A 16,044-nucleotide genomic window follows, 5' to 3' on the forward strand; every position below is an offset into this window, starting at 1 on the left:
GTCAAGTTTGTGGCGTTAAGGTAGCAAAGGAAAGCTTCGTCATACTTCGTTGCCAGGGATTTTTTTTATATCCATTTTTATTCTTCTGAGTGGTTATTATGTTGGGCAGTTTTATTTATGAAACAAAAGGGCCCTGTGTGTAGTCTAGTCTTGAGAAGAAGAAAAAAGGCGGGGTGTTACACGATATCCATTGTAAAACTTAAAGGCAGAGCTTTGTAAAATTGCAAAGGGTACTAAGCTCTTGAGTTTCCAATGCAAGAGTTTTTCTATTAAAAGTACAAGTACAGTGTAAAAACTTTTTTTTACCTCATGGGCGTTGCTGGGCTTTTTGACATGCTTTATCCCTCTTTTTAATTATAGTTATAATTTTTTTTTCAACTGTCACTGTTAATTCACTAATCTAAAATATGTTTATATGGTTAAAATATAAATTCCTGGCACACCACAAACTACAGTTAAAACTATATATATATATATATATATATATATATATATATATATATATATATATATATAGAGGCTGTCCTTGTGAAGGTGGGAAGCGAGAGTAACGCAAGTAAGCCATCTCTACCAAAATGACGACATTTATCGATATTTTCCAGAAGCGATCGAGACTAGCAGTCTTTAGCAGTCGTGTTGTTAACTTCTTGGTGGCTGGGCGTCACAGGCATCAATGCAACGTTGCAACAGAAATATGTGTCAGTTTTCACAGTTTGTTACAGTCCTGGATAACTTCGGTAACGAAACTAACAGGTTGCAGTAGGTAAGTCGTGTTTGTTTGATGCCCATATAAAATGCAGTATAACTTGTGATCAAATGTTATAGGCAGACGTCCAGGCTAGTGGAATACAACCGTCAGCCCACTTTGTATGAAGCAACGATATTGGGTATAGGTTTGAATATCTGGATGTTTGTTACTCAACGAAGTTTTAATTATTGAACAGTTTTTGATGACTTTTGGAATAGTTAGTCTATGTAATAAGTTAAAACGTAGGGAATTCTTAATTCTGTAAAAAAAAAAAAAAAAAAAAAAAAAATCTTGGGAAATGGCCAATAAAATCAGTTTACAAAGGCAATAGTGGCGACACGGGAAGCAATTACTTTAACAGTGGAAAACACCGAATGTGTTTAAAAGTTTAAATAATAATAATAAAAAAAATATTCAAATTTTACTTTTTGCTATATGGTAATGATACTAACACTTGTTTTAATTTCTATGTGCATAAATGCGGAGCATATTGCATTCAGAAAGCGTTGAATAAATGCAAAGCGAACCCGTCAACGTCAGGCACCATAGCTGGATATTATTGATCTAAAGCAGGGGTATCCAACACTGTAAAACTATGGCGGGGCTGATACCGGATCGGGGGTGCTCGCGGGCCGTAGTTTGGAGACTCCTGATCTAAGGATGACTGATTTTTTTTTTCAAACTGTTCGAACAATAATAGTTAGCACGATTTGTCATTTCGATCATGCAGTGATGAGGTTCTTTCTTGGCTGACCTACATCATATATTTCGAATTTCAAAAATACGTAACTAATTATCGAAGTGTTAGCTTTAAGATACTTCTCTTTTAAACGTTTATATTCGTAGATAGTTTATTTTTTTTTTAGTTTTGTGCTCACGGTGAAAGGGGCGAACGTAACCCTTTTCTCAAAACATTTCGAAGGTCACTTCACATGACTGTTTTTTTATACGGTGAAAACTCATTCTCAAGATCTGAGCGTGAGGAAAACCGGCGACATTTATAAACGGTAGTAATGAAGTGGCTGACTCACTCAGCACGAGAGCTGAGGTTTGCGTCACGGGTGACGTCCCACGACTTCGGAATCGGAGTTTGGAAAAAAGGGGGGGAGGGGGCTGGCTGTGGCCAGTTGCACCATCGGTGTTCCATCCTCGAGCCGAGGTGGAATTAGTTTTGCGAGCTGGAATCGACGAACACAACTGTGTTGTGCGGATTTGAGATCAACACTCGACCTGAGATAGATACAAGTTATATTTGAATACAACGTTTCGTTTGGTTCGAAGGCTCGGGAAGTGCTTTGTAACTACAAATATAACTATTACCGTTTATTAATGTTCCTTGTATTAAGATTATATCACTTTCAAGAGACTGCAACTGTATGTATGAAAAAAATCTGCAAAGTTGGTTAAAAATAATGATACAACAAACTACATTTGTGTTCTAAGGTTATGCGCTTAGAAAACTTTTTTTAACGACTGAAAAATAGTGAATTATCAAAAATAAGGTTGATTTTGAAATGTCCAGGGAAAAGCAGGGAAATTTTATTAGATATTTGTGTTTATTAACGGACACTCCGATCTGTGTTTTTTTTTTTTTTTGTGGGATGACGTGTTTGCAGCGCCCGTTAAGGGTGCATGTTATTAGTGAGGCGGGATGATAAGCGTGACACTCGCTGGTGCTTCTAGCGCGGTGTCGCCTCTAAGCGCAAGACTCTGAACTGGCGCGCAGTCTTCTCGTCGTCACAGGATAACAGTGAAATTTTAGCGGTGACCGTAACATTATATGGCCGAGAAATGAAGGTAAAGGTGTGATGCAAGTCCCTTAAGTGCTTTCAAGATTCTGTACTGGTTGTTTTACGCCTAAAAATTAATCTGAAAACATGCGTTTTAGCCATTTTAACTCTTACAAAAATACTGTTTCAAAACTTAATCCGAAATCAAAAGTACTTTTCGGCCCTCCGAGAACTCTTAAATGCTTTTCGTAAGCAGACCCCAGTCGGATATCTTTTGAGTAGTTATGAAATCGCGTTGTTTTTACTGAAGCTCCGCGCACCGTGTGTGTGCACCGGGTGGGCGGGGGTCTTAATAAGTCTCGCCTCGCCCGGAACAGGGTGTATCGTCGTCGGTCAGCGCGTCTGTCGGCGCCGCGCGGCCTGCGGTCCGTCACGGAAGTGACCGCACCTTCCCCGCGTCCCTTTGCGCACGCGCGGCGCGGGCCAGCTGTCGAGCGCGCCGAACGCGCCGTTTGATTGGCCGGCGTAATAATAGCGCGCCGCGGGGCTAAACATAGTCTGTACCCCGCCGCGGTGGTTACCGGCGCCGTGGGCAGAGATCCCTCCCCACACCTCGCAGCGGCCCTAATTTACGCGCCGTTCCGTTACGAGCTACGGCGAAAAATTTCATCGCGTGAACGTTGGCAGCATTTCTTAACGTGTGACGCGACCGTTTGGCAGGTCGCGTTCTTTTTGAGCTTTACCACACTTTGCAACTTGTTATCGTTCACTTTTATCGCATATCAAGGTCACTCCTACATTTTCTGGCACGGGAATTTATGTTGGGGCCATTTACAGCATTTACCAACAGTGCAAATATTAAATACTAAATAAATCTGCAGTTAATTATTTGGGCTGCCCTTTTCGGACTTTTTTTTTTCCCCCATCTGCAACAATATACGAACTTTGACTTGTTTTCCCCACCTGCAACAATATACGAACTTTGGCTTTTTCACGGGTTTTTCAGTGAAGCGCTAGCCTGCGACGAACTATGCGAGCGAGCCAAAGCGAGACTGCTGGTGCTTGCTTGCTTATCGTAATGTGCTCACGAGATAAGCTTGTCTGATGCAGTGTCAGAAGTGGATTTATAGTTAACTTATCGCAGTCACGCGCAGTGACAACTTTCAAGTCTTGCCAGCTGGCAGAGATAAGTAATTTTAGGCGAACCTATTACCCATGAAGACAAGTTTTTTTTTTTTTTTACCTGGCCTGAAAATTTTACTATCAGTAGTGGATCTCATTTCCAATCTTCGACGGAGAAGTAATTTATGTTTAGTGAGTTAATTTTGCTGTACTTAATATTGTTAAATTAATAAAAAATTTAACCAATGTATGTATTGGGACTGCGCGTTTATGCCCATTTTATACCAAAACTACGTGCCCCTCTACCCTCCTTTCTTTACAAATGTCTATAACCGTTCCTGAGTACTGTTTCACGGTTTGACGTCTCCTACAGAACATATTCCATAGAGCAGATCGCGCTTGAACTCGAACGTAATACTTTGAACGGGTAAAAACTGTAGCGATGATGCCAGTTATCCTGGTTTCAACGGCGAGAGGAAAAGCGGAACTCCCCGTGCACGTCACAGGCCCAGGTATTCCCGAAATTTCATTTTCCTGTACCTTACCTTTCTAGTGACGTTTACTCATGCTAGCTGTTTTGCCTGAAACATTGATTAATTCTGACGTAAAATGTGAAGGAATTGCTGTGTTAACTCTTGTTTTCTGCTGGTTAGCGCCTAGCAGATGTAGAAAAAAAAAGTATTACCAGGCCTAATAATCCCCCTTTTTTCTTTTGTTTTTTTTATACTTCGAAGTAATAAATTGTCAGTGGAGGGCCTAAGAGATGTTTGTGTATTTCACACAAAAAAATTGTTATTTTTTAAAAAAAATTTGTCATCCGAAAGTATAAAATGTTTGCAAAAAGCTCACAGTTATAGTTATTAAAAAATCCCGCCTCGTGCCTGGTTTTGACTGCAAGAATTCTTTGTCTCAAGTGACTTCTAGTTGACCTCATTCCTTTTGTCTTTTTTAGTTGGTCGTGTTGAAAAGCGCCATGGCACATTGAGCAGATTTACCAACAATTCGTCCGCGAATTCGCTGGGAGTAATTACACTGACTCGCCGCTAGTTTTCGCAGTGCTGTTTTTTGATTGGCTGTTGAAGTCTTCGGTCATGCCACCGGGTCCATATTGATATTCCTCTGTGCTTCCACAATTCCTTCTCCTTCCACGCTATTCCATTCTTCTCCTCTCTCCTGCACTTCTGTTTTTCAATTTCCTCCTTGGTCTTACTTGTGGCATTCTCCTTGTGTACCTAAACTCCATAAGTTTCCTAGGCAGTCGCTTTTTCTCATTCTCTGAACATGCCTATACCATCTCATTCAATTCTCTGTAAGCTGCTGAAATAAGTTTAAGTTTTTTTTTTTTAATAATTAATCAATGTTAGTATTATTTGTTTCGTTTAGTTTGAAATAAAATAGAGGAACCGGAATATAACGGCTAGAAGCAAAGGTGTTCAACATTAAAAATAATAACCTCGGGGTCAAACCTCTTGTCAGTGAGCTAGATATTCACTCGCCCTTGTAATAGGGACCAGCTGGCTAGTTACTTTAAGCCCCACAAGACTTTTTTTGAACAAAGTAAAATCGCCTGATGTAATCGATGCCCAAGGCTGGCTTGAGCAATCGTGACTCAAGCAAAGAGGAAGGAAAAAAGAAAACGAGCTTACTCCGTTCGATTAACCTGCAGAGTTTTTGCCCGTATCTTACTTCACGTTAAGCGTTGGCGAACGGCTTGGTCGCCCGCTCTGGCGGAGCGGAACCCACCTCACACTTTCCACGTCCGTGAGTGGTCGAAGCTGGACCCACCAGTGAGGCACGTCCGTCAAACACGTGCCGACGGACTGACGGACGGGATGGAAAATACAACCATTTGTTTAGCTGCTTCCGTAATATGTTTTTGACGTGACAACGTCTAATAAATCGATGAACGCCGGCTGCACGCACGAAAAAGGATGACTCATTGTCCCGTTACGCTCATTGTACGCTTGCGCCGCATCTATCTCTCTTCCACTCGATTGGAACAACCATCGATTTAACTTTTCTCGAGGCACATTAAACTTGAAACACTCCCATTCGTTTCCTGCTTTTCCTATCATCGTCCTATCCTTAACAGAATAACACAGATTGTAATAAGTTAAGTAGCAAACATGTATAAAAGTTATAGTTAAAATAATCTCTTCGTTAAAGTAATAAACATATTTGAATTAATGGGTGCAAATAAAAGTAAATTTATCAATTAAATTGTAGATTTCATTTCATTCCTTATTTGTATCCATACAAAATAGTGATAATTCAATAAAAATGATTCAGTTTTATTCATAAAAGTATGCAATCATTTCATCAATGTTTTGTTATGATGTTGTCACGCTAAACTATCGTCCGTAAACCGACTTTACAGACAACCAATTTTTTTTTACTTGCGTTTGAAGTTTGTTATTTGAAACAAAAATCGACAGAAATGTTATCAATAATGTATGGTTCCCTCGAAAGTACATGAATAAATTTATTAGTGAAAAAAAAAAACATAGAGCTTGATAATTTAAAAGTGCTTAGCTTATATGATTGTCAAACTAATCTACCTTTTACAAGAGATAAAATTTGATCCAAAACTTAAAAGCCCTCTAGTCAGTGGCAGCATCCAAGTGGAAAAAATATTGTGACGGGTGTGAGGAGTTAGTGAGGTTGGCTGGCTCAAGCTCCCTCGAATACGTTTACCCCCCCCCCCCCCCCCTTCCCTCTCTGTGTGTTTCTCTGTGTGTGTGTGTGTGTGCGTCTCTGTGTCTCTCTCTCTCTCTCTCTCTCTCTCTCTCTCTCTCTCCCCCCCTTGTCCGCAAATGCGTGCGTTATCGGTATAGCCGGAGATTGCGAGTTGCCGGTGATTTGATTGGATTGCGCTATGTTCCCCCCCCCCCCCCCCCCCTTACCGGTTCCCCTGTGACGCGCGGCTACTGGAAGCGTGGTTCGCTCGCAGGATCAAACCTGACTCCCTGAAACTGGGGAATTTGCCGCCCCCCCCCCCCCTTTTTTTTTTTTTACAATCACCCGGACCGATCTCACGAAACGGCGTTCTACCAATTAGCCCGCGAGTATTACTCCGTGCTACCAACAGATGGTCTCGGTGGCAGCCATGTTTGTTCAAGTTTTAAATACGTGAAAAAATTGCATCAAGTAGAAGAACATCTAGTGTTTTATCATTACTTTGTGGTTTATTTTTAATGTTGTCAGTTATTGGGCATGAATTTCTGTTTTGTCATTCGCTGTTCCGATTGCAAAGAGTGATTATTTTAGTTTACCTAATGCATTCCAGGGTAGTTTCACTATCATAAAGTTTCATTCGGTACATTCAAACGTTTGGTATGTACACCAGTATTTACAAAAGTGGCTATATACGGGTTTATGTTGCTACACGTGGGTTCGCCCGCCATCTTCGTCACATTTCCGTTCGTCGATGGACGTTCCGTTTTCACGAAATTACTCGTACCTAATGCCGTATACCGAGAGCTAAGACGTTACAAATAAAAAAAAGAAATGTTAATTGTTGTAAAAAAAGTACTGGATTTGGGTTGATATTAGGGAACGACTATAAACCAGACTAATACCTCCATGTATGTTGCACCATTGTTGCACAGAGGATGATGATTACTACATTTAAAAAATCGAGAAACTTTTGTTTACATTAAATTTTTTTAAATTTCAATTTTAAGACACGTAAAATGTGTTTAACTTAAATGAATAATAGATGCCAGTTGTATGGGGAACAGTGCGATTCAAGCATGGGAGAGTTACCATCGGACCTGTAGTGAGTAGGCAGGATGTATTAGCGCTTGTGTAATCAACACTCGCTGTGCCTGTCGGCCGTCCTTGAAAGAGTGACGTGGAAAAAGATAGAGTAACCGCCATTGGCGACGTCCGTTAAGGGGTATTGAGACCTAACTTAAAAGTTCTCAGATTAAGCTCTTGTTTCATAAAATTGTTCCCGTAACAAAGAAAAAATAAGGTAAATATGTAGAGTAACGGTATTTGCAAAAAAAAAAATGTTAAAAATCCGAAAATACTTTTATTATATGCTCTTTCACTTCCTCTTTTCATTAAACCCGGCGGAGATAAGAAATTCCAAATACTTTAGGAGATATCGAATTTTTTTAATTTTCATCACAATAACTGTGCATTCATGTGGCGTTTAAAATTGTTTCTTGTTTACGAGTATGATATTTTTTTTCCGCGACGTAGGTGAACGACATCATTTTCTACTAATGGCAAAGGAATTGTACCCGCCTCTAACTTAGGTGAGTTTTTAACGTTTCAAATTTTATTGTTTTATTTGTTATTTCGATATTGTTGCGCAAGTAATAAGTAAAAAAATATAATTATGTGAGTTCCTACTGTTCATCCTTTGTCCCGGTTTGTTTGGTCAGGTCAGTTACATTATAAATACTTTAAAACTAAACAACTCTTAAAATTAATTAACATTATTTTTAATGTCCGCTTAGTTTGAAAGTATTTATAATGTAACTTACCTGACCTAATCGACCATTTTAATTAATTATGCATTCACGAACACACGGCAAAATAAAAAAAAATTGCGCGCTCGATTGATAGCACAGGTCTTGTATTGCAAAATAAGAACGGCGATATCTCCTAAAGTATTTGGAATTTCTTATCTCCGCCGGGTTTAATGAAAAGAGGAAGTGGAAGAGCATATAATAAAAGTATTTTCGGATTTTTAACATTTTTTTTTCCGCAAATACCGCTACAATACATATTTACCAAAAATAAAATTATACTGTAATTTTTTTTTTTACTTTTTAAATTTAAATTGAATCATGATATGCAGAAACTCCAGCATGGCTCATGTACAGCATTTTTTCAAGAACCTTGTTTTTAATTAATAATAAAGTATGTGAAATGCTATGAGGTAATTTTTTTTAAATAGTGCTTTAAAAATGCAAAAATATTAAGTGTTATATTCCAATGCAAATACTTTTTTTTTTTCAAGTTGATCTTTTAACAACTTTCAACACTCAATTCAAATTATTTACGTATCAAAATTGTATAAGAACTTGAACACGCAGCATTTTTAAACGTCTTAATTACGTGTATCGTCAACAGTTTTGAAGTTTTGATGCGTAGATTACGTGCTGAAGAAGGCCAAGATAAAAGCTTGCATTTTGCAAACACGTTTAAGATTCACAGGCTGTACAGTGCAGCGCTCTCGCGGATATGCGTTCCAGTTAATACGCCTTAACGATTTATTACTTGTATGTGGCGTCCGCCGGGATTCGAACCCGGATCGCGGATGTGGAAGGCAAGGCGTGCTCTACGCAGTCAAAAGTAGCTTTGTGCAAACACGAGAGTTCCTATAGGGCGACTCTCGAGACAATGTTGATACTTTGCTTCTGCGTCAGAGACTCGATGTTTGCAACCACAGGCAATTTCGGTCCTTGCATCAGACTTTTAGACTCAGTTCAGGTGGCTGAGTGGTATCAAACGGCAACCGTATTCCAGAGGAACCGGGTTCGAAACTCGCACTGCCTGGTCTAAATTTCTGTTTTCCGCAATTTTACGGAATTATCCCAGGCAAATAACACGCTCCGACTTCTTACATACTCATAGCACAGTGTATTGCCGAGTACTACTGTCGCATTATCCCTTGCCTATGAAGTCGTGAGTTACCCGTCCGATGGCCTCATGGTCGCTAAAACGTTAAGGCCTTAAACAATTAGGATATAGTAAATTAATTCACAAGGTTTTTGAATAATTTAATATTGTGGGTGAATGCATAACGTGATCCATCCATACTCATAGGGAAGGCGCGCGTTTTCGATTTTTTGCTGCCACGGAACGGAAATGGAACTTAACTAACGTAAAACGCAACGTAAGCATCTGTCGCGTTTCAACTTGCACTTTTGCCTACCATGTTTGAATTGGTGTTTCTAAAAGTTATAAAGTTGCTGACCGTATATACCTAAGACTTATTTTAATGACACTCGTCACGATGTCATTTATTAAAATGTAGCGCGGTGAAAGCGAATGACGCTTTCATATCAAATCAAGTCTTTTCACGCATTTTCATCAGATTAACTACCGTGTTACAGTTTCAAGCTGAAGGATTGGTGACGTCTTGTGACGTGGCGTGTTTTGATAGACCACCGTAGTTTTCTTGTCGCCGCTTTTTGCTTGCTGCGTCCTTGCGCTCTTGCGTGGGCCACGGACTGCTGCTTCGCGCGCGACCGCTCGCTGTTGGCGGTTACACTGCTGACGTCACGGCCGCGGGCAGGCATGGCGGAGTGCGCGCGGCTAGCACGCCTCCGCGCTGGGGAAGCCTACAACTCGCGTAGTTTCGCTTCCCTGCAAGAATTTCCGAAGATTTCCGAAGTTTTGCGTTTTGGTATTAACGCCGCTTCAGACGCTAAATCAGAAGTTTCCAATGAAAACAAGCATGTTGTGACTGACCTAACCCAACCTAACCCTTCGATTTTTTTTAATTTCGATTTTTTTTTCCTAACCTAACTAAAACTAAGTGTATTTTGGAGGGGTCCGGGTTAGAGAGGGACCTAGGTGCGTCTCAGGCCGAAGCCTATACGCCTAGTCATGCTGGGATTAGCCATGCAAGGAGAGGGTCGCATGCATCATGTGCTAGGAGGGGATTGGCCAGCCATGGCAGCGATTGGCGCCATGACTAACTCCCCTCACTCTTAAATCTAGACTATAACTAGAGATAGGTTGGCCCCAGGTAAAACCTGCAAAGACACAGGGAAAACCCTGGGCACATTCATGCGGGATGCAAATTGGCATGCATTACGTGTAGGAATTTACAGGAGACAGAGGATGGTCTGGATGAAGTGTTGGACAGAGTAGAAAAGAGTCTACCATGCGGGGGTTGGGCACTTGGACTCGTGGTCCGCCTTTCCAGTTGTCCAGTACTGGATTTAGTGACCAGGGACGCAAGCGCCCCTGGTGGTGAGTGGTTGCACTGACCACTCACTCCGCCGCCAGTCAGCACCTAAAAAACTAAGAAACTAAAACAGAAAAAAGATAAATGACTTACAAACTAGGCATTTCGTTACGAAATATGCAAACACCCAACTCAGGGATGGACGTGCAGTGCTTAAGATAAAACTAAAATAAGAACTAAAAATATTTTTTTTTAAATTTTTTTTTTAGATTTTTATTATTATTTTAGTAATATATATTTTTGATGACTATTACTAAGTATCTAGGTCTTATTGCTAATTTACAAATCTCTAATATCTACTACTATACTACTAGTTAAATATAGAGGAACTGTCGGTGTATAAAGTTACAGGTGAATTAAGTCAAGACCTATTCGCATTGTTTTTTAATTTCAATTTTTGAGAGAAATCCGAAGTTGCACGAACGTGGTAGGGAACCGAAACTACGTGAGTTGTAGGCTACCGTCCGCGCTGGGGGCAGCCTTCTTTTCACATACGAGAGAGCCAAAACCCGAAGTTCATGTTTTTTTTCCGTATATCTAATGTAGCTATCCTAACCAAATCAACCGTCCACAATGTTTTAAAGTATTTATAATGTAGCTAATCTAATCTAATTGACCACTAGTATCCTTCTATCAACACCGCCATATTTATTTACAATGAACCAAAAAAAAACCGAAGATGCACTATCGGTACGTTTGGCTCTCTCGTCTGTGAAAAGAAGACTGCTCCCGAGCTGTTTGGGGAGGGGGGGGGGAAGCATCTTCGATCAGTGTTTTTGCAACGGCGTGTAAACAGCCATGTGCTCTCACTTGTGTTCGAGGTGGCAAGTTTTATGTGGGGCCCGGTTTGCAATAGCGGTGACTTGTGTTCCGGAAATTTTGTTTTGCGCATATTTGGAATCGAGTGGAATAAACCTAAACCAAACAGACGCAGTATACTGGACAGCGAACTGGCCACCGCCATGATGACTTGTCAGCTACAGAGTTCTCTGTCATCTGGTTCCCGTATTTAGGGCCCCGCCATGTTCTGTCGAGTGTCCGATACATTTTCTGTTGCAGCGTGCCACATTCACTAATCCGATCTTGTTCACATGATAATATATAGATGGCAGGGCGGTACATTGCTATGTATATATATATTTTTTATTTATTTATTTTCTTAGCACCCAATAGACTCAGTTGATGAGCAGTGGCTCTCTGAATATAGGGCTTGTCAACATGGTTACTAAATTTATGAAATACATGCATATTATTACATTCACTATTTCTAATATATGTACAATATATACATTAGCTAGCATAAAAGTTATATTACAAATATCTAATAATGGATATTATATTAAACAATTAAAATAAGTATTAGCAGGGTTTGTTGAACATTAGATCAATTAAATCAATCTGTCTATTTCTAGTGCTATTCACATTAGTCACCGTAGTTCACATCATAGTTAAAATTCACTCACTTGTATTATGTTATATACTATGAACTATCTATACAGACACAATTGAGCTTTACATTCATGCAATTATTGTTCACAAGACACTTCATAGAGCAGACTAGGGTAATGGTGTAGGTACTTGCAAAGTTTGAAATCAAAACTTGCAAAATTTGAACACAATAAAGATTAATGTAATGTAAATGTGTATTAATGAATTTTGGAGCACTTCTGAAAGTTTATCTAAAAGTTTAATATATATTTGGATCAAGCCTGTTACTTTCATGCCACCTACTTTCATAATTTTTATTTACATTTACGAGGATCTTTTATTTCAATTTCAAAGCAGTATCCTCATCTGTGCCATCAGCTCCTACACACCAGTCAGATGCGAATGCGCAAATGTGGCAGGCCCTTTATTCCGTCGTCTTGACAACATCCGCCATAGAGGTCGCCTTAAATGACTTGGGCTTGTGCTGAGCATTTCATGTAAATATTTGTGTAGCAGTTAACAGTAAAAGTGATTGCTTAAATTGAACCAGTGTTATTTTCCCAGAAAAATTAATTTTTGTGGTGCAAATAGCTTTTTTCTATGAATTCAACGTTGTGTTTGCAAGTCTAGGTCCATCTATTATATCTTCTTTTATTTATTTCCCATATTTTTAAAATAATTTAATATTATGCAGTTTTAGGGAATGCATCATAACCTGACTTTGTTACAGGATTTACTTTTGCAATGTATTTTTACCTGTAAAAAGAATTATTAAAGGCTTTGTTTCCCATCAAATTCTTGGAATTGGGTTGTATTAGAGATTTAGTGAGTAGTTAAAAAATTCTTTGTTGCAGATTGGGTAGCCCCTTCAGAGGGCCGTAAATAACAACATGGTGGACTACTACAAAGTACTGGAAATTTCCCGTGCATCCTCCAACACAGAAATCAAAAAGGCGTAAGTACAGTAACATGAATTGTCCTGCGTTTTGTCCATTTCTTTTCATCATTCTTTCACTGTTTCCATCACACACTATTGAGCCACATTTTCTCACATATAATTTACAAGACCCAGATGCTCACTGACATAATCTTCCTTCTCTCCCAAGGTGTCGGCCGGTTACTAAAGTTCAGAAATAAACAATGAAATGTTCTTTAAATGATTCATGAAATAGGTAATTTTGATTTAATAAGTTTTGGACATACGCCATTGCAGTTTTGCACCGTTTTGTCATGGAAAAAAAATTTAAGAATGCAAAATATAAAAAAAAATTAAAACATACAAGCCTAAATCAGCTGATGTCAAACTGTTTTGTCATAGGAAACCTTTCATGGCTACATTCCTTCCACAAAATTTTATGTGCTGCCTGATATTTAAAGTTTGAATGTGTTTGTCTGTGCTGTCATCATTGTGTTGTCCTAATACCTGTTTGGTTTCATCTTCGGGTCCATATGTTCGACATCAGCTGATTTAGTTTTGTTCTCTGTGGGTTTATGTTTGCAATTTTTATTTTTATATTTGCATTATTGAATTTTTTCCATGGTGAACAGAGCCAAACTGCAATGGCTTACATCCAAAAAAATTGTATTAAATGTTTCTGTAAGTCAGAAAACTTCAATTTCCAAAGTATTTTGCCAACTTGTGTATTTTTATTTGATACTTCAAGTCAATTATTGTTTCAGATTTTAAAAAAAATTTAAAAGACTGACCATCTAAATCATGTGGAAATTATGTGCAAGTGTTTTGAATTGCTAACATTCTTGCAAATAGTATTTTTAATTTTGCTTGTATATAAAAATAATAGTGTTATTTATGAAATTTTATTAATAGTTGCTGAAAATGTCATTCACCATCTATGTGTAGACTGCCTGTTTCATGACACCCATGACTGACAGCCAACATAATCTTCCTGCTACAGACAGTGACATATACGCCCATGTACAAGAGCTTGGCTCTGCATATTAGCTGTTTAATCTCTGCTTCTTCCAATGAGTGTGTAAGCCAGAATATCTTGCAAGCATGCATATATATCTATAGCTATGCTAGTTGCTTTTTCCTTCTACACCTCTTTGTTTTCCCGTGCATTTTACTTAAATGCATCATTTTATCTTATTTTGTAAATTATTCTAATAGGCTTAATATGTATTTGCTGTCTTTTAAAAAAAATTGATTTATGTTCAGTTTTTGACATTATGTACCCTACACTAAAATCATTAGTATTTGTTTTTTCATTTGTTAGTTGCTGCAACAACCTTAAATACAATCTTAATTACTTACTAAAAAAAATATTTGTTTGTGTCTTATACCTACAACTTGTCATTTTGTTTATTTAAGTGGGGGGGAAATGCCTGTGCTTTTGTTATATTTGTTCTTTTATAGTGAATTAATTTTTTCAATCTGTAATTCAAATATTAGCTATGTGTGTATTGTGCATTACTGTATTATGTGGTTTTCGTTTACAGGTATCGAAAACTGGCATTAAAATGGCACCCAGACAAAAACCCAGATAATTCAGATGAGGCAAACAAAAAATTCAAAGAGATTTCAGAGGCTTATGAAGTGCTTTCTGATGGTGAGTTTTACTTAACATTGCTACTGATATATTGTAAGATAATAAATTATATCACTTTATGAAAATCTGTGTAATTATTTTTCTTGATAATTATTTTGGATGGTACTTTGTTTTAACAAATATCTTATTGTTAACACTCTTGGTGTTTAATTATTTTCTGAGTTTCCAAAGCATTAATATTTTGTAAAGTACTAAATAGTTGGCTTTTATGTGACAAAAAGCTCTCTCTCCCCTTGGAAGCTTCTGTATTTTGTTTGAATTGCGGCATAGCTAAACAGTGAGCACAGACTGTTATATTAGCAGTGTACATTCACTGTTTAAAACGAACAAATAAGCTTAAGAGATGTTGGGGAATTATTGGAACTGTAATTTCAATCTTGGTAGAGTAAATATTGATGCTAGTCATTAATTTGATGTTTTATGATAATTAGCTACAGATAATTTCTTTTGTCCTTGTGCCTGGTTCTTCTAAATAAGCTTCTATATTCTGGATACAGGTTGCATTAGATAACCAATGCCATTCTTACTCAGTGGAATTTTTTTCCTTATTTTTGTTTAATTTTTACTAAAAATATAACAAGTTTCCATGATCCTAGTATTCCATTATTCATGTACTGTTTAAAACTTCAAACACAGAATTTAAATAGATACTTTTTATAAAATAATAAATAATACATTTTTAGAATTTAATTCCTGGTAATGTCTCCCCTTTGAATAATGGTGCATCTGCCAGCTTATTTTTGTATAATATAAAATTGTTAGTATTTGGCTTTGTTCAGAAATGGCACACATTCGTTCAGTGTTTGCTTCCGGAGCCAATCAGTACCAGTATTTAGGGTGGGTTGGCGTGATTTGGGGGGGGGGGGGGGGGGTTGTGGGAGGGAGGCAGTGTGTTGTCTTGACATTTCATCGGTCAAAGTTTTCATGTCTGTTCCAATGCGATCCCACAGAAAGCAAGCGGCGCATCTACGACCAGAGGCAGAAGGCAGCGTCTAGGCCGCCACGAAGCTACAATTTCCGCAACTTTTTCGACTCTCCGTTCCATCGTTTCTTCGGTATTTTCAAGAACAAAACAATTTTTTTTATTATCCACCAACTCCCCTTAACAGCCTGCGTACCTCTCCCATGGACTAATTCTCCCCACGCTTACCTGAAAGCAGTTTTAATTTTTATTTTGGATTGGAGCTGTAAGATAACACATTTGAAAATTGCTGGAACCTTTAACCAATTTAACATTTGAACATGTTTTTTTTTCATAGCAGTTTTTTTTATTTACTGACAAGTCATCACTAGGAAGTTTCATCCTGCATACTAAATGACCCAAAGGCTGGAAATTACTAACTGATGTCTAACATTAAGGGATTCTTCCACGAGTGTTTGCAGTTTAGAAACACTTCCGGTGCATAGACGATGTGTAGCGCTGCCATTGGTGTGTGTGTGTGCGGGAATCTACTTCAGCTTACTCTGTGCAGTCTTGAGTCTTTGCTTTAACCTTCACTAGCTCAGCGTGTT

The 16,044-nt window shown here is 38.4% G+C and overlaps 1 protein-coding gene across 4 annotated transcripts in view; it reads left to right on the forward strand.

Annotated features, from left to right (window-relative positions):
* The window catches only part of LOC134536935 (dnaJ homolog subfamily B member 6), a 158,611-nt gene that overhangs the window by 129,466 nt on the left and 13,101 nt on the right, over window positions 1–16,044 (forward strand). For 2 of the 4 annotated variants that reach the window (XM_063377035.1, XM_063377034.1), the window contains 3 exons: window positions 12,817–12,917; window positions 14,423–14,532; window positions 15,483–15,587. In XM_063377035.1, coding sequence (XP_063233105.1) covers window positions 12,853–12,917; window positions 14,423–14,532; window positions 15,483–15,587 — 280 coding nt within the window. In that variant the 5' untranslated portion in view covers window positions 12,817–12,852. The remainder of the gene's footprint in view (window positions 1–12,816; window positions 12,918–14,422; window positions 14,533–15,482; window positions 15,588–16,044) is intronic. The other 2 variants (XM_063377037.1, XM_063377036.1) reach the window with 1 other exon arrangement.

This window comes from Bacillus rossius, chromosome 11, assembly GCF_032445375.1.
Source record: "Bacillus rossius redtenbacheri isolate Brsri chromosome 11, Brsri_v3, whole genome shotgun sequence".
NCBI lineage: Eukaryota > Metazoa > Arthropoda > Insecta > Phasmatodea > Bacillidae > Bacillus > Bacillus rossius.